Source organism: Rhea americana, unplaced genomic scaffold (genome assembly GCF_003343005.1).
Source record: "Rhea americana isolate MKP2758 unplaced genomic scaffold, rheAme1 scaffold_135, whole genome shotgun sequence".
In the NCBI taxonomy this organism is placed as follows: domain Eukaryota; kingdom Metazoa; phylum Chordata; class Aves; order Rheiformes; family Rheidae; genus Rhea; species Rhea americana.
The window spans coordinates 2555852-2577533 of NW_028185428.1; the positions used below are offsets into that span (position 1 = coordinate 2555852).

Sequence of the window (21682 nt, forward strand, 5' to 3'; positions counted from 1 at the left end):
GCAAACGCCGGCCGGTGGATTTTTCCCTTTTCCCGGCAGAGCACAAGCTGCTGAGCGCCGGCCCCACCGAGCCCTGGTCCATTCGCGAGAAGCTCTGCCTGGCCTCGTCCGTCATGCGGAGCGGGGACCAGAACTGGTAAGGGACTGAGCAGAGGCTGGTGCGGACCGCGGCGCCCCCTTGCTGGTGCTGCCTGGCCGGACGCTGCTCCGTGTTGGGACTTACACACGCCGGAGGCTGCACAGAGCAAAGCGGAGATTCGCGTTGTGTTGGCTTATTGCCTTTCRCTACACCGATTGGTTGTGCAATGGCTGGTCATGTTGTGCTTTCCATGTACTTTCTGCTCGAAATGGTGTGGATGTATTAGACACGTATCTTGAAAATCTTTGTTCTTGTTTTGTAGCTACTGTGTAAAAACAGAAGTGTGTTAATTGGAACAATGAAAAAATAACATGTTTATAAAGCGAGCTGCAGTCAAGAAACACATTTATTAGCGTCCTGAGCATCACTTCTAGACTCATGGTTGTGTTTTGCTGCCCCTTTCCCTCACCAAAATAAAGTTTTAGTTGTGGAAATATAAAAGTGTCATCAGAAGCTAGAAACTTACTTTTCAAAGCAAGGGAGGGGGTGTGTTTTTGAGAGTAGGCAAGTGTTTTTGAGTCCTAAAGCTATCCTTGAATAATTCCCAAACATAACTGTATCTAGGCAAGTTTACTGTCATTATGGGGACTATTCAGAGTGATGAATATTGAGACAGATCAGCACCTTTTTGCTGCATGTTGGCTGTAGTAGAAAGTAGGTTTACAGTGGCTCACCATTTCTCTTCTGTAGGGTCTCAGTCAGCAGAGCTATCAAACCCTTTGCAGAGCCAGGCCGCCCACCTGATTGGTTTTCCCAAAAGGTAAGGTACTGACTTTTCAATCTTGCAAAAAATTAGTTCTCTATTGGCTATATAAGACAGCTGTCTAAGAGACTGTTGTTTTGGTTTGGTTTTTGTTTTTTAAAAAAACAGAAAAAAAATAGAAAAACATTTTTAATCAATTTTATTTTTAAATCATATTAAATGCTTTTTCCTGTTTCTGAAGTTAACTTTGAGCTTACAGTATAAGTTAGGAAAGGTTCAGAAAAAGACAAGAAGGATTATCAAGGGCATCCATGTAAGGGACAGCTAAGTAAGCTAGACCCTTTCAGTGTGAAAGAGAGATGTTTGTAAAATCAGAAGTGGCATGCTGATGATGAATAAGGATTAATTGTTCAATACATCATCCAATACAAGAGTTAAATGCAACTAACAGGAGGCAGGTTCAAAGCAAACCCACATGGCACGTAAGTTGTAGAATTCCTTGCTGCTGGAATTCRTGTTTGCCCTTGTCGTGTATTGTTTTTTGGTGTGTCCAGGTRTTGGGGCAGGCATCAGAGAGTGTTGTGGTGTAAGTACTAGAAAGAGATTCAGAGACTCAAGGAAGGAAGAGTCTTTTTTTTTTCCTTTCTTTCCTTTCTATGTTGCCTACTGTTTTCTTAGTTCTGATAAACTATGAAACTGGCCTTGTTATAATGCTGCCTTCTCCACTGAAACATTTTTGGTGCATGTTCACAGAGCAAAACATTACAGCTACAGCTCCTAATTATGCTTACTTTCTTTGATTTGTAAATTGTTAGTTGGGAACCTCTCTTCTTTGTTTTAAAGGTCAGCCTGAGCAGTTGTAGAGTAGGGAGGGAATATGCTTCCTCATGTTGAGGTACATTAAATTGTAATCTTGGAGGAAACTATGGGGAGGATAGTCAGATATGTCCAGAAAGTGTTAGACCTCTGAAGAAGGAGGAGTAGGTGCCCTGAAGTCTTTGTTGACAGTGATTTGCTGTTAGTGACTTTTGGGTGTTATCTAACTTTCTTTGTTTCTTCTTAGCACTGTGCCTCCCAGTATTCAGAGCTCTTGGAGACTACTGAGACCCCTAAGTGAGTACAAAGTCTGAAGCGAGGGCCATCCACAGCAGTTCCAGAGAAACTTGTCAGTTCTTAGAGCAAAGCATTTCATAATAGTTTCCCAGGAGGAGTGTACAAGAATGAGGAAATTCAGTTTTGACACTGCCTTGAGCAGGCAGTGTGATTAGAGTRTGGCAGATGTTGAAAACTGGCTCAATGGGAAGAGCAGCTGGGAAGAAAGCCCAGGGTGTTCCTTGGAATATCCTTCCCGTATCTCTTTTATCTGATCTTCTCTTTTGCAAGACTGATATGTTTCAGTAATACATCGTTCTAAAACTGGCTACTGTGTGCTTGTTAGTGTCTTTCACATACTCTTACTATCATTACAGTGCCAGTACATGGCAAGGTATTTGGGGCCGTTTGGCCTCAGATACATTAATACAAGTTGCGGTGTGTGTTTGGGGAGATAATGCTGCAAACGGGAACATCTGTTTGCCTGGAATAAAACCCTAAATAATAGTCTTATTGATCAGAAGATCTTATATATAAAATTAKAATTCAGAATAAGGAAAAAAGAGTAGGAAACTAGTAAAAGTGACGTGGTAAGTTATGATTTTCTTTCTTTTGCAGTGGTTTTGGATTGTTTTCTTATCAGTTTTATTGCAGCTTTGTGGTGTCAGATATTTCTAAGTTCAAGCATTTTGCATTGGGACTTGACACCAAATTAAATTAAAGGCAACATGTTTAAAAGTAGTTATTTATGATAGTGCTGAATAAAGTGGCAGTAGTGTTACAAAAACAAAGAGCCTAGTAGAGTTATTGAAGAGAAGTAGATGTTTCATCACAGATAAGAATAAACTTGTCTGAAGTTGAATGATTGATTTGCAGGTTGAACATTTGAAATGGGATTTCATCTTTAATCTTCTGAAGTTTTTAATATTGGACACATTTAAGGATTAGAACTTATCAGAAGAGATTGTTTGAACATTGTGCCTTCCAATATTATATGAGATAAATTGAAAGAGGTTGATTTTGTGGCAGGAATGACAGACGAGCCATTTATGAAAGGAGAACTGGGATTTTCTGTGATTCRTGCATGAACTATTTTATTTTTCTCTTCTATAGGAGAAAACGTGGTGAAAAGGGAGAGGTTGTTGAAACTGTGGAAGATGTTATTGTGCGGAAACTGACTGCAGAACGAGTTGAAGAATTGAAGAAAATGATTAAAGAGACTCAGGAGAAATACAGGTATTTGGTAGAGGCATTAAGCTGTGGTGAAGCTGGGGGTCATGTCTTGAGGAAATGGCATAGGTGGAGAGATGCATGGGGTAAAAATATGGGGAACAAGAGCTGCTTAGGATTTATTGCTCAGTGATCAAGTAAGTAAGAAGATTTTCTGATTACAGGCAACTCAAGAAGGATGCAGAGCTGATCCAGGCTGGACACATGGATAATAGACTGGAGGAGCTGTGCAATGAGATTATGATGTGGGTTATTTAGTTATTTCCGTATTATGCTTCCCTGACACTTTGGCCTGGCAGACTTCTCTTGCTCAATGCACTTAGGGCTGAGAGATATCGGATAGCTGGGAAGATGCTTTGGCTTCTAAGGATGGACTTAATTTGGATTGTGGGGCACCAGCTTATGGGGAGCATCTTTTGGAGTTCTCAGTAAAGAGCTTGGTGATGGCTTGCAATACGACGATTGCTTCCTCTGTTTTAATAGTCAGCTGGAAGTGAAACTTCCTGCAAAGTTTGTCATTCTCTGRCTGGCCTCTGACTCCCTTCCTCAGAGGAATTGAGTCTGAGCCCGCAAAGGCAGTTCATTATTGCCTAGAGATTATGGGGCAGAGATCTGTAAGCTGATTGTGCATGAAGAACTAAATGGCAGCAGGATGCTGTGTGACAGTAGGCTCTGGTTCTATATACAGAAAGAAAAAAATGGAGGAGGAGGAGGCAGAAGTGAAGAGGAAGGCTACAGATGCTGCTTATCAGGGTAAGTTGGGAATGTGCTCCCTTACTGCTCTTCACAGATAGATGTTAATGTTCTTAAGAACATTTGGGAAATCTTTAAGTCTTGTTAAGATCTGTTCAAGAGGAATTCCTTTACCCTAAGAACAGCAAACAAAGTTCRTATTCTTGTTCCAGCACTGTATTTGTAACAGGGAAAAATGCAAAGACTTCTGAGAAGAGAACAAGTTCTATTAAAAAAAAAGAAAAAAGAAAAAGTGTATAAGAGGAAGAAGTATTAGCAAGAAGCTTTTTAATGTCAGGCTTTTCATCTCTTTAGTTTTCCTCTTGATCACTGTGTGACAATAAAGTGAAAAGAGGTTTGTTCTGATTATTTAATGCATTTTTATAGTGCTTAGTGCAGTTCGGTGAACCAATGTGCCAGTAGTGGGAGGTAGAGAATACCCAACTGCTGGGGAAATTTGAAATTAAAGTGTATTATCCATTGCTAGTAGTATTTGAGAACTGAGCCTAGTRTGGTGCAAGAAGTTTCCATAATATAAATTGTTGTTTCCCTAAGGTCCTTTAGGACAAAGACAGAAGTAGCTCTCAGGGAGTGTCCAAAATGCAGTAATGAAATCTCACTTTTTTTTCCTCATCTCTTCCAGCTCGTCAAGCCATTAAGAATCCGCCACGACGATTAACGGGTGTGATGGTTCGCTCCCCTGCAGGTTCAACCTCCCCAGGGGGAGACTATGCTCTGGGAGATCTGTCTCAGCCTGCTGTAGATGAGGCCAGCCCTGGGGTAAGGACACTTCCATGGCGAGAGGCAAAGACCAGCTTGGGACATGGGTCTCTGCATCTGTCATGGAACAGGAGCCTGGRGAGAAGCCCTTGCCTTGTTTTGCAGACTTTTCTCTATGGTAGTTCTGTAGTGTGGTTGGTGTRCAGTGCTGTTCGAGATACATGTTGTCTTCGATGTCTGTGATAATCAGGTTTTTAGATCAAAGGCTGTGTAGGGGCATCAGTGGGTTGGCCAGGGAGTCTTCTTTGTGCCTGGGAAATGGCAGTACAGGGCAGGGAAAGGATGAAAGCATTTGGCTGGAGTAGGTGTAGTGAGTGAATGGAGTAGGTGTCTGCAGTGTGCTGGATCAGTGCTCTTGGGGGAAGGAGCAAGTGGGTCTAGTCCATGTGATGGAGTGTGGCTTTGAACAGTGTGGTTTTTCTCTTTCTCAGGTCACTCCAGGGACATTGCCCAGCACCCCAGTTGCCTCCTTCATTGGAATCCCTGACACCCCTCCAGGCTCTGCTCCCCTGGATGCCCCCATGACCCCAGTCACTGATGATTCACCCCAGAAAAAGATGCTAGGACAAAAAGCAACTCCGCCTCCTTCCCCTCTGCTCTCAGAGCTGCTGAAGAAGGGCAGTCTCCTGCCCACAAGCCCCAGGCTGGTATGGAGCTCTCTGCTCATATATGCAAGCACACAAACAATCTGGTCCAGACTCTCCCACTGAAATGGGGGAGCTGCAAAGGCTTTTTAAAAACACAGTTTTTGCAAGAGTCCCAACAGAAATGAAATCTGAGAAATGTAGTGACCCTTGTGAGCCACAGAGGTGGRACTGTTTCCCAGTGTACTGTGGGTGCAGTCAGTCAGCGCATAAGACTAGCTAGCACCCTTTGGTCATAAGGAGTTGGAGTTGCAGACACTGCTAGAGGAAATCATTCTTCCTAGGGGATCATGTTAGTAGGCATCATCCTGGTCAGTCTCCATGGAGGTGTTCTTGGTGCTTTCTCCATTGGGCTCACGTTTCTTGTTTACATCTTGGCAGGAACTTGAATTTTAATATTCAAGACAGGTCTTAACATAGGAATAGGGAGTCCTTTAATAGGGTTTATGACTGGTATTGAGGTGGGCTCAATCATCTGCTAGTTTAGGTTGTAAAAAGTAATTTAAATCACTATGATGACAAGCAATTTTGGCCCCTTCTGGTATTAGTGACTTTGGAAATATTAGAAGGGCGACCATTGCCCTTCTTTGTTCAGAGCCCTGTCTGAAAGTAGCAGCCATCAGCCTGCCTGTGATAYGGCTCCCTGTGTCAGTGCTTGTGAAATGGAATAGATGTATTGCTGGTGGCCTTTTTTTTATATATATAGTCAGGTTGGGAGTCTTTTCTACTTGTTAGCTTGTCTGAAGACTCCATGGGTTATATGTTTGCAGGGTGCAATGTAAGGTATGAGGAAGTGAGGAAAAGAGACTGGCTGTGGAAGACTTTGATTGGGTTTTCTTTGTATTGACAGTGCTGTTTTGCATCTGCTTCAAGGTCTATCATAGGTTTATTGTGTGACCTTGATCAAGTTACTTTTCCATCTTGGTGCTTCAGTTTCCCTCAACTCAAAAAAGGAATAATTCCCTGACATCTGAGGGGGTAGAGAGACTGAATCTCTTGGTATTTGCAAAGAATTATAAGATTCTTGACCAGAAGAGCTGAGGTAGAGCAAAATATGTATTTGGCCTGACTTCAAAGGAGGATTGCACAGCAACTGTATTTTAGCTGAAGAACAACAATTAGTTTCAAACTGTCTTGTTGTGCACTTGCATAAGAGGCCTCAGGCAGGGACTAGACTGGAAAAAAAGCACAGAAGACATGCTGAGACATCAAATGATGGACATATTTGTGGAGGTGCGTATCTGGTAGAGAGTCACCAGGAACTTCAGTTGTGTCCTCCTTTGGCAGGTTGGTGAAAACGAAATGGCAGTGGCTTCTGGTCACATGAACAGCTCAGGAGTCCTGCTGGAGGTAGGAAGCGTCCTTCCAGTGCTGCACAGTGGGGAAATGCAGTCGGCACCTGGTGCGGTCCCAGCATCTCCTGCTGCTTCAGGTAACTCACAGGGACTCTTCCTGTACAATTTTCMCTTTCAGATGTACCTGAGGCTTTAGCAACTTTCCAGTTATGTGCCATAATTTCACAGACTGCATTAGGAATCCTAGTTGTAGAGAGATGAAAAYATCCAGCCTGGCTGGTGTGGGAGCTTTGAGTTCTATTTTTATTTCTCTATCTTTCCCCTCACCTTTTTTTTAAGACAACTAATTTTTACAGAAAAAGAGTACCTTGAAAAATGGCTGAAACAATTAAACTTGATTTGACCCTGGTGCATTCAGTCTAGTTTCAGGTTTTAATACTGGCTAATAGTAGATACTTCAATGTGGAAAAAAAAGGCTTAGTTGAGAGTTGGGAAAAATGGGTCTGGTGTCTGATTCTCATTTTGTCAAACTGCAGCTCCTTGTGAAGCTGGAGGACTCGCATATCTTAGCTCTGCTTTAGCTCAGAGGTGTGTTAAGGTTAGACTGCAATGGACTCTGGGCTCTAGGATAATTTCCATACAGGGGGRTGGAAAGGACAGTGCAGAAGTCTTTGCACTGAGCCTTTCTAAAGAAATATCCCTAAGGTAAAGTTTCTTTCCAGCCCATGTTAACCAGTGGTTTAGTCATACTACCTGTAACTGATGATTTATGCTGGAGTTCTGAATGGATAAGCTCACTTTCTTTATCCCTGTCTGTTCTTTAAGTCCTGCTTATTTGTTTGAGGTGATTAAGTAAGTTCAGACCAGAAATTATGATTAAGATGAATGGCAGCCTTTTAACTAAGAGGAAGTCTCCAGGAAAGACCTGCAAAGAGATCCCCTCTGCTCCCTTTTGGCTCTTGTGATAACTGTTTGTCTTGGCTTACCCTGTGTGGCGCTCTTCGCACTGTTTTTGAGATTTCCCATAGTTTTATTGGGATGAGCCTTTGGAAGGGCATCTCTCTGCATGTGTAGCTTAGCCTCTCCAGCTCGTACATTAAACACAGTGTCCCATAGTCTGCATGGTTCTATCCCAGGTTATGCACACCAAGGAGTCATGCATTTTGGTGCAAGCTTTCCATATAGGTTTTGGGACCCTGTGTAGGTACTTAGCATCCTGCCCCAGAGGAAGTCATCAGCCAGCAAAAAGCCGAGTGGGGCTTTGTGGAGTTCAGTGGTGGCTGCTTCTTGCTCATGTGCTTTTCCCTTCTACTTTCTGTTAGGTGCTCCTACGCTTTCCCGGCTTTTAGAAGCTGGTCCTGCACAGTTCACTTCACCTCTTGCTTCCTTCTCCGCTGTTGCCAGCGAACCTCCAGCTAAGCTCCTACCACCCCCAGTAGAGCCTGTGTCCCAGGCAACCATTGTCATGATGCCCACGCTGTCAGCACCGTCCGTTGTGCCACCAGCTGCAACTCCAGAAAGTGTAGCAACAGGTGCGTTCCTGGACTACACACTCAGCAGGGTCTCAGCTGGGGCTTTTGTCACCTTGGACTCACTGTTGTTTCTGAAGGGGTGTTTATGGCTGGGTTCTGGAGTAAACAGATGGTGCTCTTGGAGATGGAATTTGAACAGGATTTGCTGGGTGGGGGTGAGGGTGCTAATRGTATGTTGCCTGRTTGTGATTCAAGGGCTGGATTCTCRTTTTCTCTACTGTGTGAAAGCAAATACCACCCATATTTGTCTTTCATTTTTCTGTGCAATGCTATTGTGGGTGGACTTTGGATATATGTGATTGGTGCTTGTCTTGCCCACTGCAATATTCCCTTATGTGGGCATGACTTCACCAGATTGGTCTCTGATTGTCAYTCTCATCCCTGTCCAGTGAGCCAGCCAGAAGCCTGTGTTTCCATGGAGGCAGTGTCTGATTCCCATACAGTGACAGTGTCCATGGACAGCAGTGAAATATCCATGATCATTGATTCCATCAAGAAAGAATGCCTGGGTTCTGCAGCTGGCAGCAGTGCAGGGCCTTCCAAAGATCACTGCATGGATGGGAAAGAAGACCTGGATTTAGCTGAGAAGATGGATATTGCAGTGTCCTATACTGGGGAAGAGCTGGACTTTGATACTGTTGGAAACATTATAGCCATCATTGAGGACAAGGTAACCAGGCAAAGTAGAGAGCCAGTGTGTTTTGTTCCACATCCAGTTAGATTAATCCCAAGTACTTGTTATTCACCTGTTTAGTCTGCTTATACAAGCAAATAGTAACTATCTTAAGCACATTCTCCCTTTGTCCACGTGAATAGGGAATAACCCTATGACACCACTGTCTGCCATGTTTAGCTTCATACTGCGTTTCAGAGTACAGAAAGAAATCTCTTCCTCAGATTGGGTGGGGTTTGGGCCATGGATCTGGCAGACAGAGGAGTGCTGCTTATGACATACTTCCCAGGACCAGTATTTCTGAAACTGAAAGCTCTCTGGGAGACAAGGTCTCAGACATAGTATGTAGGGGAGTAATGTGAGTCCTACTGCTGAAGGAAACTGGGTAGACACGGTACACTAGGAGTTTTCTTCCAAAGTTGGCTCATTACAATGTAACATTTTGAATTTATTTTTAAATCTTTCTTGTTGACCTTGGCCTGCACTGCTGTGTGTGTTTTGGGAATAAAGGTAGACGACCATCCTGAAGTCCTGGATGCAGCAGTTGTTGAAGCTGCTCTGTCTTCTTTCTGTGAAGATACTGATGACCCTCAGGCCCTGCCTGGCCCATGGGAACACCCAATTCATCAGGAGCATGAGAAACAGGCCCAGATACCCCAAGTGTCTGTGACTGTGAAGCAGGAAAGACTGGAATGTGAGGAGCCAGAAACAAAAGGAATTCGAGACCTAATGGGCATTGGAGAACTGGGATCAGAAATAAAGACAGAACCTGCAGAGCAGGAGCAGAATCAGCTGTGCCCTGATGAACCCATACCAGCAACTGCAAGAGCAACAGAAACACCAGAGCTTAGGAGTCAAGAGATAGAAGAGGATCAAAGAGCATCTGTGACAGCAGGAGAGAGTTCTGAAACTGAGATAGAGTCAGCCAAGGGAGAAGACCCAGTGTCCAATACAGTGAAGACAGAGGTATGTGAGCAGGGAGGCTGCCTGGAAATGGTGTGAGGAGAAAGGAGCAGTTGTGGCAGGTAGGAGAGACGTTTAGAGGAAGGATAATTGCTGTGTTTGAAGGTGACCCTTCAATAAGTGTGACTGACTGTTTCCTTGGGGGTCATGCTGCTGATCTGTTCAATCTGCAGGAAAAGCTCTCCACTCTAGGCAGTGCCTTTATTTATCTCCCCCTGCCCATRCGCAGAATTGCTGTTGGGAAGGTACTCAGTGAACCTCATGGCCTTGAGTTAGGTTAGGGTGAGTGAGATGTGCCCACACCTTCACTGAAGTAAGCTGACACAAACATCTAGATTTGTGCATTTCTCTTCCCTCCAGACCCCACCTGATGATGATTCATCCCCTCCACAAGTCCCAAATGTGAGTGAAGACTCCTCACAGGCTGATGTTCAGCACAAATTTGAGCTGTCAGGTAACTTAATTCAGCTAGGAAATCTTTTATGTGCAACATTATTAGCTGGATAGATGTTAGTGATCTTGTTCAGTTTTCGGGGAGGAGGGAGAAAAGAAGATACATGCAGGAACAGTGGTAATTACTGCAGGATAGCAGGTATTGGTACAGGAGCTGAAGCAGGAAAGACTACTTTGGAGTATCATAACCTTGCTGCTTTTCTTTCTTTCTCAGAGTCAATGAAAGAAGAGGCCCAGGCCCTGTTTAGGAGTCAGATGAAGGTAATTCTGAATTGGTTGTAGTCATCTTGGGCTCTATAGTTACAACATCTTGCTGCTGCTGCTTCCTAGCTCCCATCTGCTGAAAAACAAAGCTTATGTTCAGCTTGCTGCACTGACAAGAGAGTGGGCTGTCTGAAGTTGGAGCTAAAGGGAAGATTACTTCAGACCCTATAAAGCCATGTGTGGATGTGTTTGTGTGTGTTTGTGTGTGTGTGTGTGTGTAGTGGAGCAACAGGCAAGACAGAGTGACTGAAATTTTGTGGAAACACCTTTACAGCAGCAATAGCAAGAAAATCACCTTTATTAGCTAAACCTAAGCCGTAGCTGCCTTGGAGGCTGTGAGTCATTGCTGTAGCAGGCTGTGCAGACTTATGTTCTGTGTCTATTTCAGGATGGGCAGGGTGAAGAGGACGATGAGGATGGTGCCAGTGAGGCTGCCAGTTTGGAGGAGCCCAAAGAAGAAGATCAGGGTGAGGGATATCTATCAGAGATGGATAACGAACCCCCTGTGAGTGAGAGCGATGATGGCTTCAGTGTCCATAATGCACCATTACAGTCTCACACGCTAGCTGACTCCATCCCCAGCAGCCCTGCCTCCTCGCAGTTGTGAGTATCACTGAAGCTCTCAGCTACACCAGTGGCAATCCCAGGCTGTTTTGTGGAGGGAACRTGGGATTCTCGTGTCTGTTTTGCTGACTAAGTGGGTTTGAAGAGGGAATTTGTTGATCTGTCTGGCATGAGGTTCTCCTTACTCATAGGCATAAGCCTGCAGACAGCACCATAGTACCAGGTCCCACTGTTTCTTTCTGTCTTTGGCATGGATTAGTGTAGGTATGTCAAAGGCATTCTTTTCTTCTCAGCTCTGTGTGCAGTGAGGACCAGGAAGCAATACAGGCCCAGAAGATCTGGAAGAAAGCCATCATGCTAGTTTGGAGAGCAGCAGCTAATCACAGGTGAATTTGATGTTTTGAGAAGTAGAAGAAAAAAGTGACTAATCTCAGGCAATGTGCCACTCTCCTGTCTCTGAGGCTGTTCTGATTTGGTACTGGGAGATGGTGAATCATATTGATCCTGGTAGTAGACAAAAAAACATGAGAGCRTGCAACAGATATTTAAGGATTGCTCCTTTACTGCCAAGAAGAGAGCACTCAGTGGACTCCTTCTCTCTGCAGGTATGCCAATGTCTTCCTACAGCCTGTGACTGACGATATAGCCCCAGGTTACCACAGTATTGTGCAGAGGTGAGAGACTTAGCAGTATTAAGTTGCATTCTAGCATCATTTGGTCAGGAACAGGTTTCCTCAAGAAAAAGGCTGTCTTCAGTGGCAGACAGGAGTCTTTATATAGCACTCTTTTTAGAGAGTTCATTACATTGGCTTAGACAGAACACCGTTTATCAGCAAGGTGGTATGTGACTGTGGTCTGCTTCTTCAGCTTTCTATCAAAGGGTAGAATTTAGTCTCTGAAATTCCACAGACTCATCTTCTTTAACTGGCTGTTCTACTGTCAAGGGTAATGTCTTCTTCTGGAAGAGTTACCAGAATCCCCTGCTAGCTCCAGAACTTTCTCCTGAACAGTTCAGTGGGTGTAGCTCTAGCTCCCTCGTGTCTCCTTCAGCGATGCCTGGATCTCAAATGCCTCTCTCAAGGCATTGTCAGCATTCATGGTGATTGCTGTACAACTCAYGTCTCCTGACCTGAGACATTCTCCTGGAACTCAGGAACTCAGCCTGTATGGAAGAGGAGTTGGGTCTGGTGCTACTAAATTGAGTAGATGGTCTAACTAGACATGCCACAGGCCAAGGTCTATTTGCAGAAGAGGGAGGGAAGAGCTGAATATTTTTTTGACTGCATTTCTTTCATAGGCCAATGGATTTATCTACCATTAAGAAGAACATTGAGAATGGGCTGATACGAACCACAGCTGAGTTCCAGCGTGATATTATGCTGATGTTTCAAAATGCAGTTATGTACAACAGCTCTGACCACGATGTGTATCACATGGCTGTGGAGATGCAGCGAGATGTCCTGGAGCAAATCCAGGTAAAATTCTGAGCCTAGACCAGTGCAGGGCAGAGCATGTGCCTTGGTTCATAGGTATGGGAAAGATTTCCAAATGTAAGCCCACACTTTACCTGCAATATCTTTGAATGAAGTAGTCCCATCCTCCCCTGCATCTTTCTTGTCCTTGTGTTAGCTCAAGTGGTGGTGGTGAACTAGGCTATGGAATCAGTGTAGGTTAAAACTAAGACAGCCAAACGTTTCCCAGGTTCAACCSAGACCAATTTCAGCTGTAATCCCCTTCAAGAGGTATACACATGTTCAGGCCAGCGAGAACCATGGTGTGGTTCTGGAGCAGAAACAAGCAACAGGATTGGGGGACAACAGGGACAGGGTTGCTTCTTTTGGTAGCTATGCTGGTTTATGCTGCCTTTAAAATGTATGTAAAGCTATGTTCTGAGACTGTCTTCCTACTACGTGCCATTTAAAATTGCTGAAGTGGAATGTCCCAACTGGCAGGGCTAACAAGGTTTTAATTGGGTTTTTATAGTCCTYCAGAACTTGTGGCTTCTGAGGTGAAAGGAGCAATTTATTTTGAGGAACAAACAAGGAACTGAAACTGCCTCTGACCTAATCATTCCTAGCCCTGTGGTTTGTGATACTAACTGACAAGCACTAACTGAGTTTGTTTTACCTGAGAAACTTAACTGAGAGTGTGGTTTTCATGCAGCAATTTCTGGCCACACAACTGATCATGCAAACATCGGAATCAGGGATCAGTGCAAAGAGCCTGCGTGGGCGAGACTCCACTCGCAAACAAGATGCTTCAGAAAAGGTGAGGATGCTGCACCCTACRGAAGGGTGGTCAATACCTTTGGGAGAATCCCAGGATCCTACATGAAGTTCCCATACCAAAGATGAGTAGGATATTTTTAMGGTTGCAGTAGCTCCAGCTTCTTCATGTGAAATCTTTCTTTAAATGTGTCCTTCAGTTAGATTTCAGCTCGGAACTATACTTCATCCCAGAGGCAGGTTCCATGAGTTATCTCTGTAATCCCAATAGTTTTGTTCCCTGTTTTAAATAACTAGTTATCAGAACTGGAGGGAAGTGAGCAGAGTGTTGGAGGAGGCATGCTAGAGCAGAAAAGTGAAAGTGTGGAGATTTGGAAGACTAGCCTGTCTATATTCTTTGCTTCCTCATCAGAGATTTTTAGAGCTGGGGAATTACTGCAGTCTGGTCTGCTGTGTAAAGCACACCAGAGAACTTTTGACTTCTGCATTTGATCTGAACTAGTAATCAGTGTAGGGTTTTTCTTTCTGTTGTAAAGACATGCCCAGCCTTGAKTCAGGTGTTTTCAGGTGCTCTTAGCTGGTGCACATAGCATTGTGACAGCAAGGACTGCCTGCTTAGCTGTGGTGTGACTGAATGCACAGTGCAAAGAGATTATTTGGTAGGCCAGAGCTTGCCATGGCTGAGGAGAGAAAATCYCTTTCCTAGCATTCTTACTCTCGCAGTATCCCTCTTTTGTCCATTTTTATGTTCCTGCTGCATAAGACTGCTGCCATGCGGGAAGGGGAGTGGGGCATACGTTTCTCTATGCTGATGTATGTGGGCTCATTGCTTCTATGTGGCGTGTGCATTTCTGTATCTGATATCTGATAAGTCCTTCTGTTTGGCCTTTTAACAGGACAGTGTCCCAATGGGCTCTCCTGCCTTCCTTCTCTCTCTCTTTGTAAGTATTGAAAGGCTGCAGCAGGCACTGTGGTACTGCTGGCAGTGTCCTCTGCTCCTTGCCTGGGTGATCACTGCACTGTCACAGCATCTTTAGCATTGCAGCAATGTGTGTTAACTTAGTGGTTGTACARCCATGGTTATTAGAGAAGAAACATCTCAGTCCCTTGTTCTCAGTGTGGGTGAATGGGAGGGGCTTGAGTCTTTGCTTCTGGTTTCGAGTATTCTTGTTTTGTCATCTGCTGTTGCTGTTTTCCACAACTACTCTCCTGCTTTCTTTCCATGCAAGTGGGAAGACAGGTCAAGTGCAGCACTATAGTTCTGACATCTCTCGTGCTTATACAGCTGCCCCTTTCTCACGTCCAAGAAAGTACAAAGGGTCTGGGGAAAGTGAGGAATCAGCTGTGTACYCTTTTCTCATTCGTGGTCCAGAAAACAAATAAGATAACCTGCAGAAATGTCTTGATCTGTGCCTATGGTGATCTGGAAGTGTTTGGAAAGCTATTCCCTTCTGGGAAACCCCAAGTCTTTTGAGTGTGGGAAGGAGAGAGGGGAGGAAGATGGAGAGTTTTTTTTTTCTCGCATATATCTAAAGACAGAGGAGTACTCCGGGAGAGTCAGCATATCAGCCAGAGGGAGAGGGCAGCGGATCAAAGGAAGCTCTCAGCTCGCCTTCTACTCATGGAGAGCAGCTGTGCGGAGAAGCTAGGGAGCTAGTGCCAGGGTCTCTCAACTGGAGGATCACTTCCCATAGGGATCAGCAGCTGATAAGGTAGGTTAGTCAGCGGTTTCCTCTTCCCATCTTAAGAGCCAAGCTAGAATTTGTCACTTRTGAGAAAACCTGCACTGTGCAGGCTCTAAAAGCATCCATCTGGGTGAGAGCCTTGCTGCCCTTCTCTGTCCTGGCTGTCAGCAGTGCACAGAGATGCTGCAAATCCTAGCACCTGTGTTGTATCCACAGTGATTTTTGTAGGTAGGTCTGCAGGCAGATCTCCCGAGGCCTCCTTAGGACAGCTTCCCTTTCTCCTGCTTGGAAGGCAGGGAAAGGTGTTACAAGCTGCACAGTTCCTTGCCTCCCGAGTACTGGAGGAAGCATATTGGATTTAGTGTTTCATAACTCTCTGCTAACACCAATCCTTTTGTTTGCCTGGTGACTAGGACGGAGGCACCAGAGGGCGTCGCTGTGCCATTGAGGCAGACATGAAGATGAAGAAATGATGCTGCAGACAGATGGAAAAACCCAGCACCTGGCATCCAGAGCTGGAATGCCAGCAAGACGCTGTTAAAACTGTCAGAAGAGGAAGAAAAGCTGTGTGTTCCTTTCTGGGACCTGCTCCACCTCCTTGGCTCATCCCTCTGAAAGCAATATCTTGTCAGAATGTGTAACCCAAAGAAACTTCCCTGGAGGGGAAGACTGGCCCTGCTGCCTGTTCTAGGGCAGTAGTCTTGGGCTTCATCAGTGTTCTGGTGTTAGCTAGCAACTGGTGGCTTGTATGTACTGTAATGTGAAGTGTACAGATTTTTACTAGTGATGTGTAAATGTGTATGTATATTAAAGTCTGAGAACAAATCCATTGTACCGTGTGCAGTGTACTTAATATCACAGCGCTGCAGTGAGGAACCCTGCTTCTGTATCATTGTGCATACTTATCTTCCATATCTGCATATATAACTAATTTCCAGTTATCTCTATTGCAAACAAGCACTGCAGAGCTTTGTTATCAGTTAATTATCAAAAYGGTGTGTAGTTCTTGGAGCGAGGGGAAGATTTCCTGGTTGAGCGTGTAAGGATGTGGTACTGTTACGAAATACACCAGGAGATCTAATCACAAAAAAAATAAATACTAGYCTTGTCAGAGCCTCACTTAAAGAGACTGAGGTATTGAATGTACCTTACRTTCTTTTTCCCAGAGTACGGAAAGGGGTAAGCAAGTGAAAATTTCCTGTCATTSTAGCAACTGTAAACTTGCCAGTATCTGCTTTCAGCACTCATCTCCTCTGGTTGGACATTGGAGCTCTTGAACTGTTTCTCTCTATGGCAGACTACAATTCTTTTCCTCAGCAACCCAGACACTTAACTGAGTTTGAATTCCCTCTGGCAATCCTCAAGTGACCGACTTGTTTTCTGTTCATTTGACTTGTGAGCCAAAAATGGCGTAGTTTCTGCTGCCCTGGCCTTCCAGGAAAAAAGGAAAAAAGTGATCTTTCCTGATGTTTCCAACAGCTGGATGTGGTCTACATGGTTTTCTTGCGCAGCATGCACAAGGTTCAGCTTTCTGACCCACCAATTGCAGGAGCCAGAGTCATTGCAATTAAGACCAGCAGAATTGTTACCTCATCTCGCAAGAACTCTTGCTTTTCCCAGGTTTCGTATTCCAGTTGGTTGGGCCCACTGTGTTGAGTCCAGGGCTGAGCTAAGGTATTTTTCCACTAACAGTCGCTCTAGATTTGGTGCTCAAAATACAGAATCCACTCCTTTGCTTGATTTGCCTACTGGTTAGTGCCCTTCACTATTGAAATTGGGCACAAATTTCTGGTCTCAATTTCTAGATATTACAAATTGTTACGCTCATGGAACAAGTTACAAAGGTTTTTGCTTTCTGCTATATTACAGAATAATTCAGGTTGGAAAGGACCTCTGAAGATCATCTAGTCCAACCTGCTTCTCAAAGCAGCACTAGCTTCAAAGGTAGATCATGTTGCTCAGAGCCTTGTCTAGTGAAGTTTTGAAAATCTCCAAGAATGGAAATTCCACAGCCTCACGAAGCAATTTGTTTTGGTGTTTACCCACCCTCATGGAGTAAATGTTTGCCTTACAGCCAGGCTGAGTTTCCTTTGCCACAGCTTGTGCTCATTGCCTCCTGTCCTTTCACTGTTCACCACTGAGAGGAGTCTGGCTCCGTCTTCTCTGTAACGCCTCTGCTCTGTTTGTCTGGGCTGAATAATTGAAGTTCCAGCGTGTGGGTGGACCTTCATCCATCCCACTAGTAACCTGCTTTCATTATGGAAAGAATTGCTGTTCACTCCTCTCTTGGTGTCTTCTTTTATTTTTCCTTCAAAAAGCTTTTCTTCTTGTCCCGTGACAATTTAGGAGCCTTTAATTACCTTATTTATGATCATTAAAAAAAAAATCTAAGACAATTTTCCTTTACAGAACCGCGTAGCCTCTTACTCAATTCATCATCTCATGCTCTGCCTATTAATTCTGTTAATTCTGYCCCTTGTTGACATCTTAATTAGAAGCAGCCCTTCAGACCCATCCTAAGAAAAAGTCTCTGTTTTGGTTATTTATGATCTCCTCTGTGGCAACGGCTGATAACGATGATTAATTTAGTTTTTCCAACTGGCCCTATTTTCTCCTGAGATGTTAGCACTGATTGATTGTGTGTCATCCCCACTGATCATCTGGCAGGCGTTCTGCTTCTGATGTTTTTTGATGAGGTTTGTTATTATCATTTGCTTTTATGTCTTCAGTTTTTCTTTGTTTTGGGAGGGGGTCTACTTTTCTGTGGATTTTGCATTTCATTTGCTAGAGCTCAGGCTTTTATCATTTTCTTTCTTTTGACATGTAAATTCCCTTTAAAGACTGATTAAAAAAAAAAAACCTTCTACCAGCTTCTTAGTTGCACAATGTCTAATCTCCACAAACTGAATTAAAACTTCCCCAACTTCCCCTTCAGATGATGATTCCTTGTTGGCAACTTATGTAAAGTCCATTAGGCAGGTCTTCATTAAAAGTAGAMTTCTGTATTTCTCTATCCCTTAGGTTTCATATGAAATTGGTATGAAACTAAGTGGTCTGCAACTATTTCACTCATCCTGCKCGCCATGCACTAATGCTACTCTTCCATTCTCTAGCACCTTGAGTATGCCAAGATTTAGTAAAACTGAACGCAAGGCCAAAGACCTTAATCAGTGCTTACGCCCAAGTTACCTCGGCTTGCTGATTTTAAAATGCTTATCCTTCTCAGCTGCAGTACAGAGAGATGATCGCAAGTGATTGGATTACCCTAGCCTAAGGCTTTTCTGGTCTTTAGCTGTGCTGTGGTAGCTGGCCACGCTCGTGCACCCAGCTCTGCTGATCCTGCAGTAAATTGCTTTAGGCATGGTTACTCTTCAGATGAAATCACAGTTTGCCCAACTCCTTTAACTGGAAGCTGAGAGCAGGTAATATTATCTGTTACCTCATCAGGTTTCATCTGCTTCTGCTGAAGTTAACTTTGAAAGGGATCTCAGAAGTATGGCCTTTCTGCTCCTAGCTCGGGTTATTAAGTTCTAATATAAGCAAATGAGTTCTCGTTCCAAACCCAGTGGATTCTTAATTTCTTTCAGTTATGCCCTGCAGGCTGTGTTTGCAACTGCACTAGCAGTCATGAGAATCTGAAAGGAAGTCAGTGAGAAATATGCTTGTTCAAAACCCTGGAAAAATTAGGTTGCATATAGTTAACTGAAAACGATAAAAAGGCAGCTGATGATTGCCTAGAATTCTGCACAGGTACAGTGTCCAGGCAGGTGAGTTCAGTGGCAAAACACGGATTTTCCTGATAGCCCTTTACTGCTGTTACTGTGACTCTGCAGCCGATCCCCAGACTCTGCAGGGGTCCTCATGGACTCATACCGTGGAAAAGACCTGGGCATAGACTAATGAACAAAGATGAAATGAATGGTTTCCACCTTCTCAAAAGAGTGCTAATTTTTATTTTCAAAGCATGTATAGAACTGTCTCCCATCACTGTGCGACTCTTCATAGTTATAGTTCTTCTAGTCAGACACACAGGAAATCACCATCCAATTAAACCACATCCATCACAATTAAGTTTCTGTAGTGTTTACAATAAGTTATTGTCAATACAACAAGTTCTTACCAAGCAGCAAAGGGAATTTCAGTGAGTTGTCCTTGGCGTCATTGATCGTTCGCAACAGCTACCAGAGCTCAGGAGCCCCAGCACTTGTGCTTGCTGCTGACAGCCTTTGGCACCTTAAACAAGCGGCATCAAAGTTGCATGCTCCAAACCCACCCAGCTTCCCCCTAAGGCATGGTAACCCACTGACCCCCAGGCACAGGGAGAGCACAGGAAGGGCACTATAACACCTGAGATTCAGTGTCCCAGGCGTGGGTTGGTGTTGTGGAGCTGCAGCCCTGCCACGTACCGCGAAGCGCGGGCTCAGGCGCAGGCTGCCTGCCTCGCAGCGTTCTTCCCCATGCTTTGCGTCTCTGARGACGTCAGGAAATGAACTGGAGTTTGTAGTTGTGGAGCAGAGTACAAAGAAATTGCTGTATCTCTCTTTACGTTTGTTTGCAGATGGGCCATGCCTGGGTGTGTTGGGGATCTGAGACCGAGTCTCTTAGCGAGTCCGAGAAGAACAGTGACTTCCAGTCTCTTCTCAGCTGGGATTCAAGTGTGGATCTAGAAGTGGGGAACTGGAGGAATACAGAACAGACAGCCATGGGGGAACTAGAGGAGAGCAGCCAAGAGGAAGACTGCAGGGAGTTCAGCGAGCCTCTCTGGGAGGATGACAGTGAAGACTGCCAAAAGGTGGAGACACAGTGTGAACAGGACAGCCTTCTCCAGTTCCTCTCAGAGGTAAGTCTCTTTGGATTACAGGAGTGGGGGCTACATGGCTCATGCCCTCCTGAAATACTACTGTTTTCAGTGCCTCCACCATCCTGATGCATGGCAATATCCTGGTGGAGAAGCAAGTTCCAGAGTTCACTTGCTCCCTGTTCCAAGCCTAGCCCTTGTTCCTATTTAAAGCTGGCACTGCAGCCAGGCAGATGCTTTGCCAGAGCACAGCTCACCCTAGAGTACTGAAATGTCAGTGAATTGACACTAATAACGCAGGAGTGCATCAGAAGATTTTGCAGAGAGTCCTAAAAATGGAAAGCATTTGTGAGTGAAAGCAAAAATACCATTTGTGCTACTTTTTTCTTCCTTTTGCCTTCACAATTTGAAGCAATAAACCTCTGTGTTGCAGGTAACCCACTTAATGGAACCTCTCTGCATTAGCAGCACAGATTCAGCACAGAGTCACTGGGACTTTTGTGGCTCTGGGAAACAGGATAATGGGGAAGATGCAAGCTGCCAGGGAAAGACCATGGGGTCAGCAGTCTCAGAAGTAGAAGAAAGTCAGCTGCAGATCCTGGCAGAAGAAGATAAGAAAGAGCACTTCCCAGAAATAGAGGTATGGGAGAGGTGGTCTTAAGAGAGCCTCAKATCCTGGATGAGAGACAGAGACCATGCAGGAAAACAGCTCTAGAGAAGCAGTGGGGAAGTCCCAGGATCCAAGTGGGGAGGAAGAGACAGAGTGAGGGGAATGCATAAGAAATATAGGCATGGAAGGATGCTTTTAATGTACCAATAYGGATCTTTTTGAACAGGAAGATTGTTACAGATCAAACACTCAGATGTAGGAAGAGCTCCTCAGCAGTAGAAAGATTCTTATTACCAGAAGAACTGGTAATACTTGGTTTGCTCTAACTGCTGTGTTACGCAGCACACAGCTTGGCTGGTTGTAGGCCCACGTGAATGTGACAGCAATAACCATCTGCTCCTGGAGACTGTCATCTCTTGGAAGCAGGCATTGTCTAGCATGGGTTCATGCAGTTCCTTGTCCAAGGGGCTCTAGGCTCTTACCAGCCTGCAAGATGTTGCCGAGACAGATGAACATAACAGTGGAAGAACAGTGCCATTTTTTCAGTGCCTACATGTGTTTGTTCTATTGAAACTTAGATATGAGAGATGGAAACATGGGAACCCTGAAGTCATTTCTACTTGTTCAGCCAGGACAGGGTTACTCTTGGCAATTCACTAGAGGTCTGACTAGTAATCAAAGCCCTGTATAGTACATATCTACTTTATTTCTGAGGAGCCTGCTCCATGTTTCAGCTTTCCTGTGGAGGAATTCTCAGGTGTCCCTGTACAGTGTAATTCCATTTTTGGATTCCAAAAAATCCTCGCTTCATGCATCTTTTACACTGTACTAGCAAATCACTATGTCAGCAGCACCATTSTACTTGCTTGGCTGAATCTGTTCTCTGTCACATTCAATGTGAAGAAAAAGCCTACAACATTCTAGAGCTTTGCCTGTGTCTCAAAGMAGTCTTACCTCAGCTCCCAAAGGTCCTGTCTTCATCCATGACTCTCTCTAGGCAAGAGAACTGACACAATCCTGGGTTCCAGTTAGCACCACAGTGCTTTGACCTAGTTAGAGGTGGTTATGATATGAGAGATCAGATCCAGGTGTTACTGAAGTACTTGGCAGCATGACAAAGCTGTGAAGAGCTTAGGTCAAACATCATCCTCCAGAAGAAGGCAGAGAGTGCTAGCTCCCATCTGAGGTTGGCTGCAGGAAAGGAACATGCAGCAGGCTGGCTGGCTTGTAGATAAAGGATTCCAGGTGATGGGCTGCCATTTCAGCTGTCTCTCTCTCTCCTTTTTTTTTTTTTTTTTTT

At 44.4% G+C, this 21682-nt stretch overlaps 2 protein-coding genes across 2 annotated transcripts in view; both read left to right on the plus strand.

Moving 5' to 3' along the window:
* The first annotated feature begins 42 nt into the window (after window positions 1-42).
* Window positions 43-15803, plus strand: BRD8 (bromodomain containing 8). The gene is made up of 21 exons (XM_085298102.1): window positions 43-136; window positions 830-899; window positions 1906-1955; window positions 3048-3170; window positions 3329-3409; window positions 3853-3917; window positions 4540-4676; window positions 5108-5323; window positions 6608-6752; window positions 7938-8147; window positions 8537-8817; window positions 9331-9786; window positions 10144-10237; window positions 10451-10497; window positions 10889-11103; window positions 11358-11450; window positions 11670-11738; window positions 12362-12539; window positions 13228-13332; window positions 14186-14230; window positions 15388-15803. The coding sequence occupies exons 1-21, from the start codon at window positions 114-116 to the stop codon at window positions 15445-15447; spliced, it is 2763 nt and encodes a 920-aa protein (XP_085154228.1). The 5' UTR covers window positions 43-113; the 3' UTR covers window positions 15448-15803.
* Window positions 15804-19532: 3729 nt separating this feature from the next.
* The window catches only part of LOC146599736 (bromodomain-containing protein 8-like), a 4756-nt gene continuing 2606 nt past the window's right edge, over window positions 19533-21682 (plus strand). Inside the window, exons 1-2 of the mRNA XM_085298104.1 lie at window positions 19533-19814; window positions 20206-20412. Coding sequence (XP_085154230.1) covers window positions 19533-19814; window positions 20206-20412 — 489 coding nt within the window. The remainder of the gene's footprint in view (window positions 19815-20205; window positions 20413-21682) is intronic.

Bases quoted from the DNA above. Each gene is read 5' to 3' on its own strand.
- BRD8 (XM_085298102.1), top strand. From the start codon at position 114: ATGCGGAGCGGGGACCAGAACTG. The intron at 1,956-3,047 runs GTGAGTACAAAG...TCTCTTCTATAG, and splicing joins GAGACTACTGAGACCCCTAA to GAGAAAACGTGGTGAAAAGG. The intron at 8,148-8,536 runs GTGCGTTCCTGG...ATCCCTGTCCAG, and splicing joins TCCAGAAAGTGTAGCAACAG to TGAGCCAGCCAGAAGCCTGT.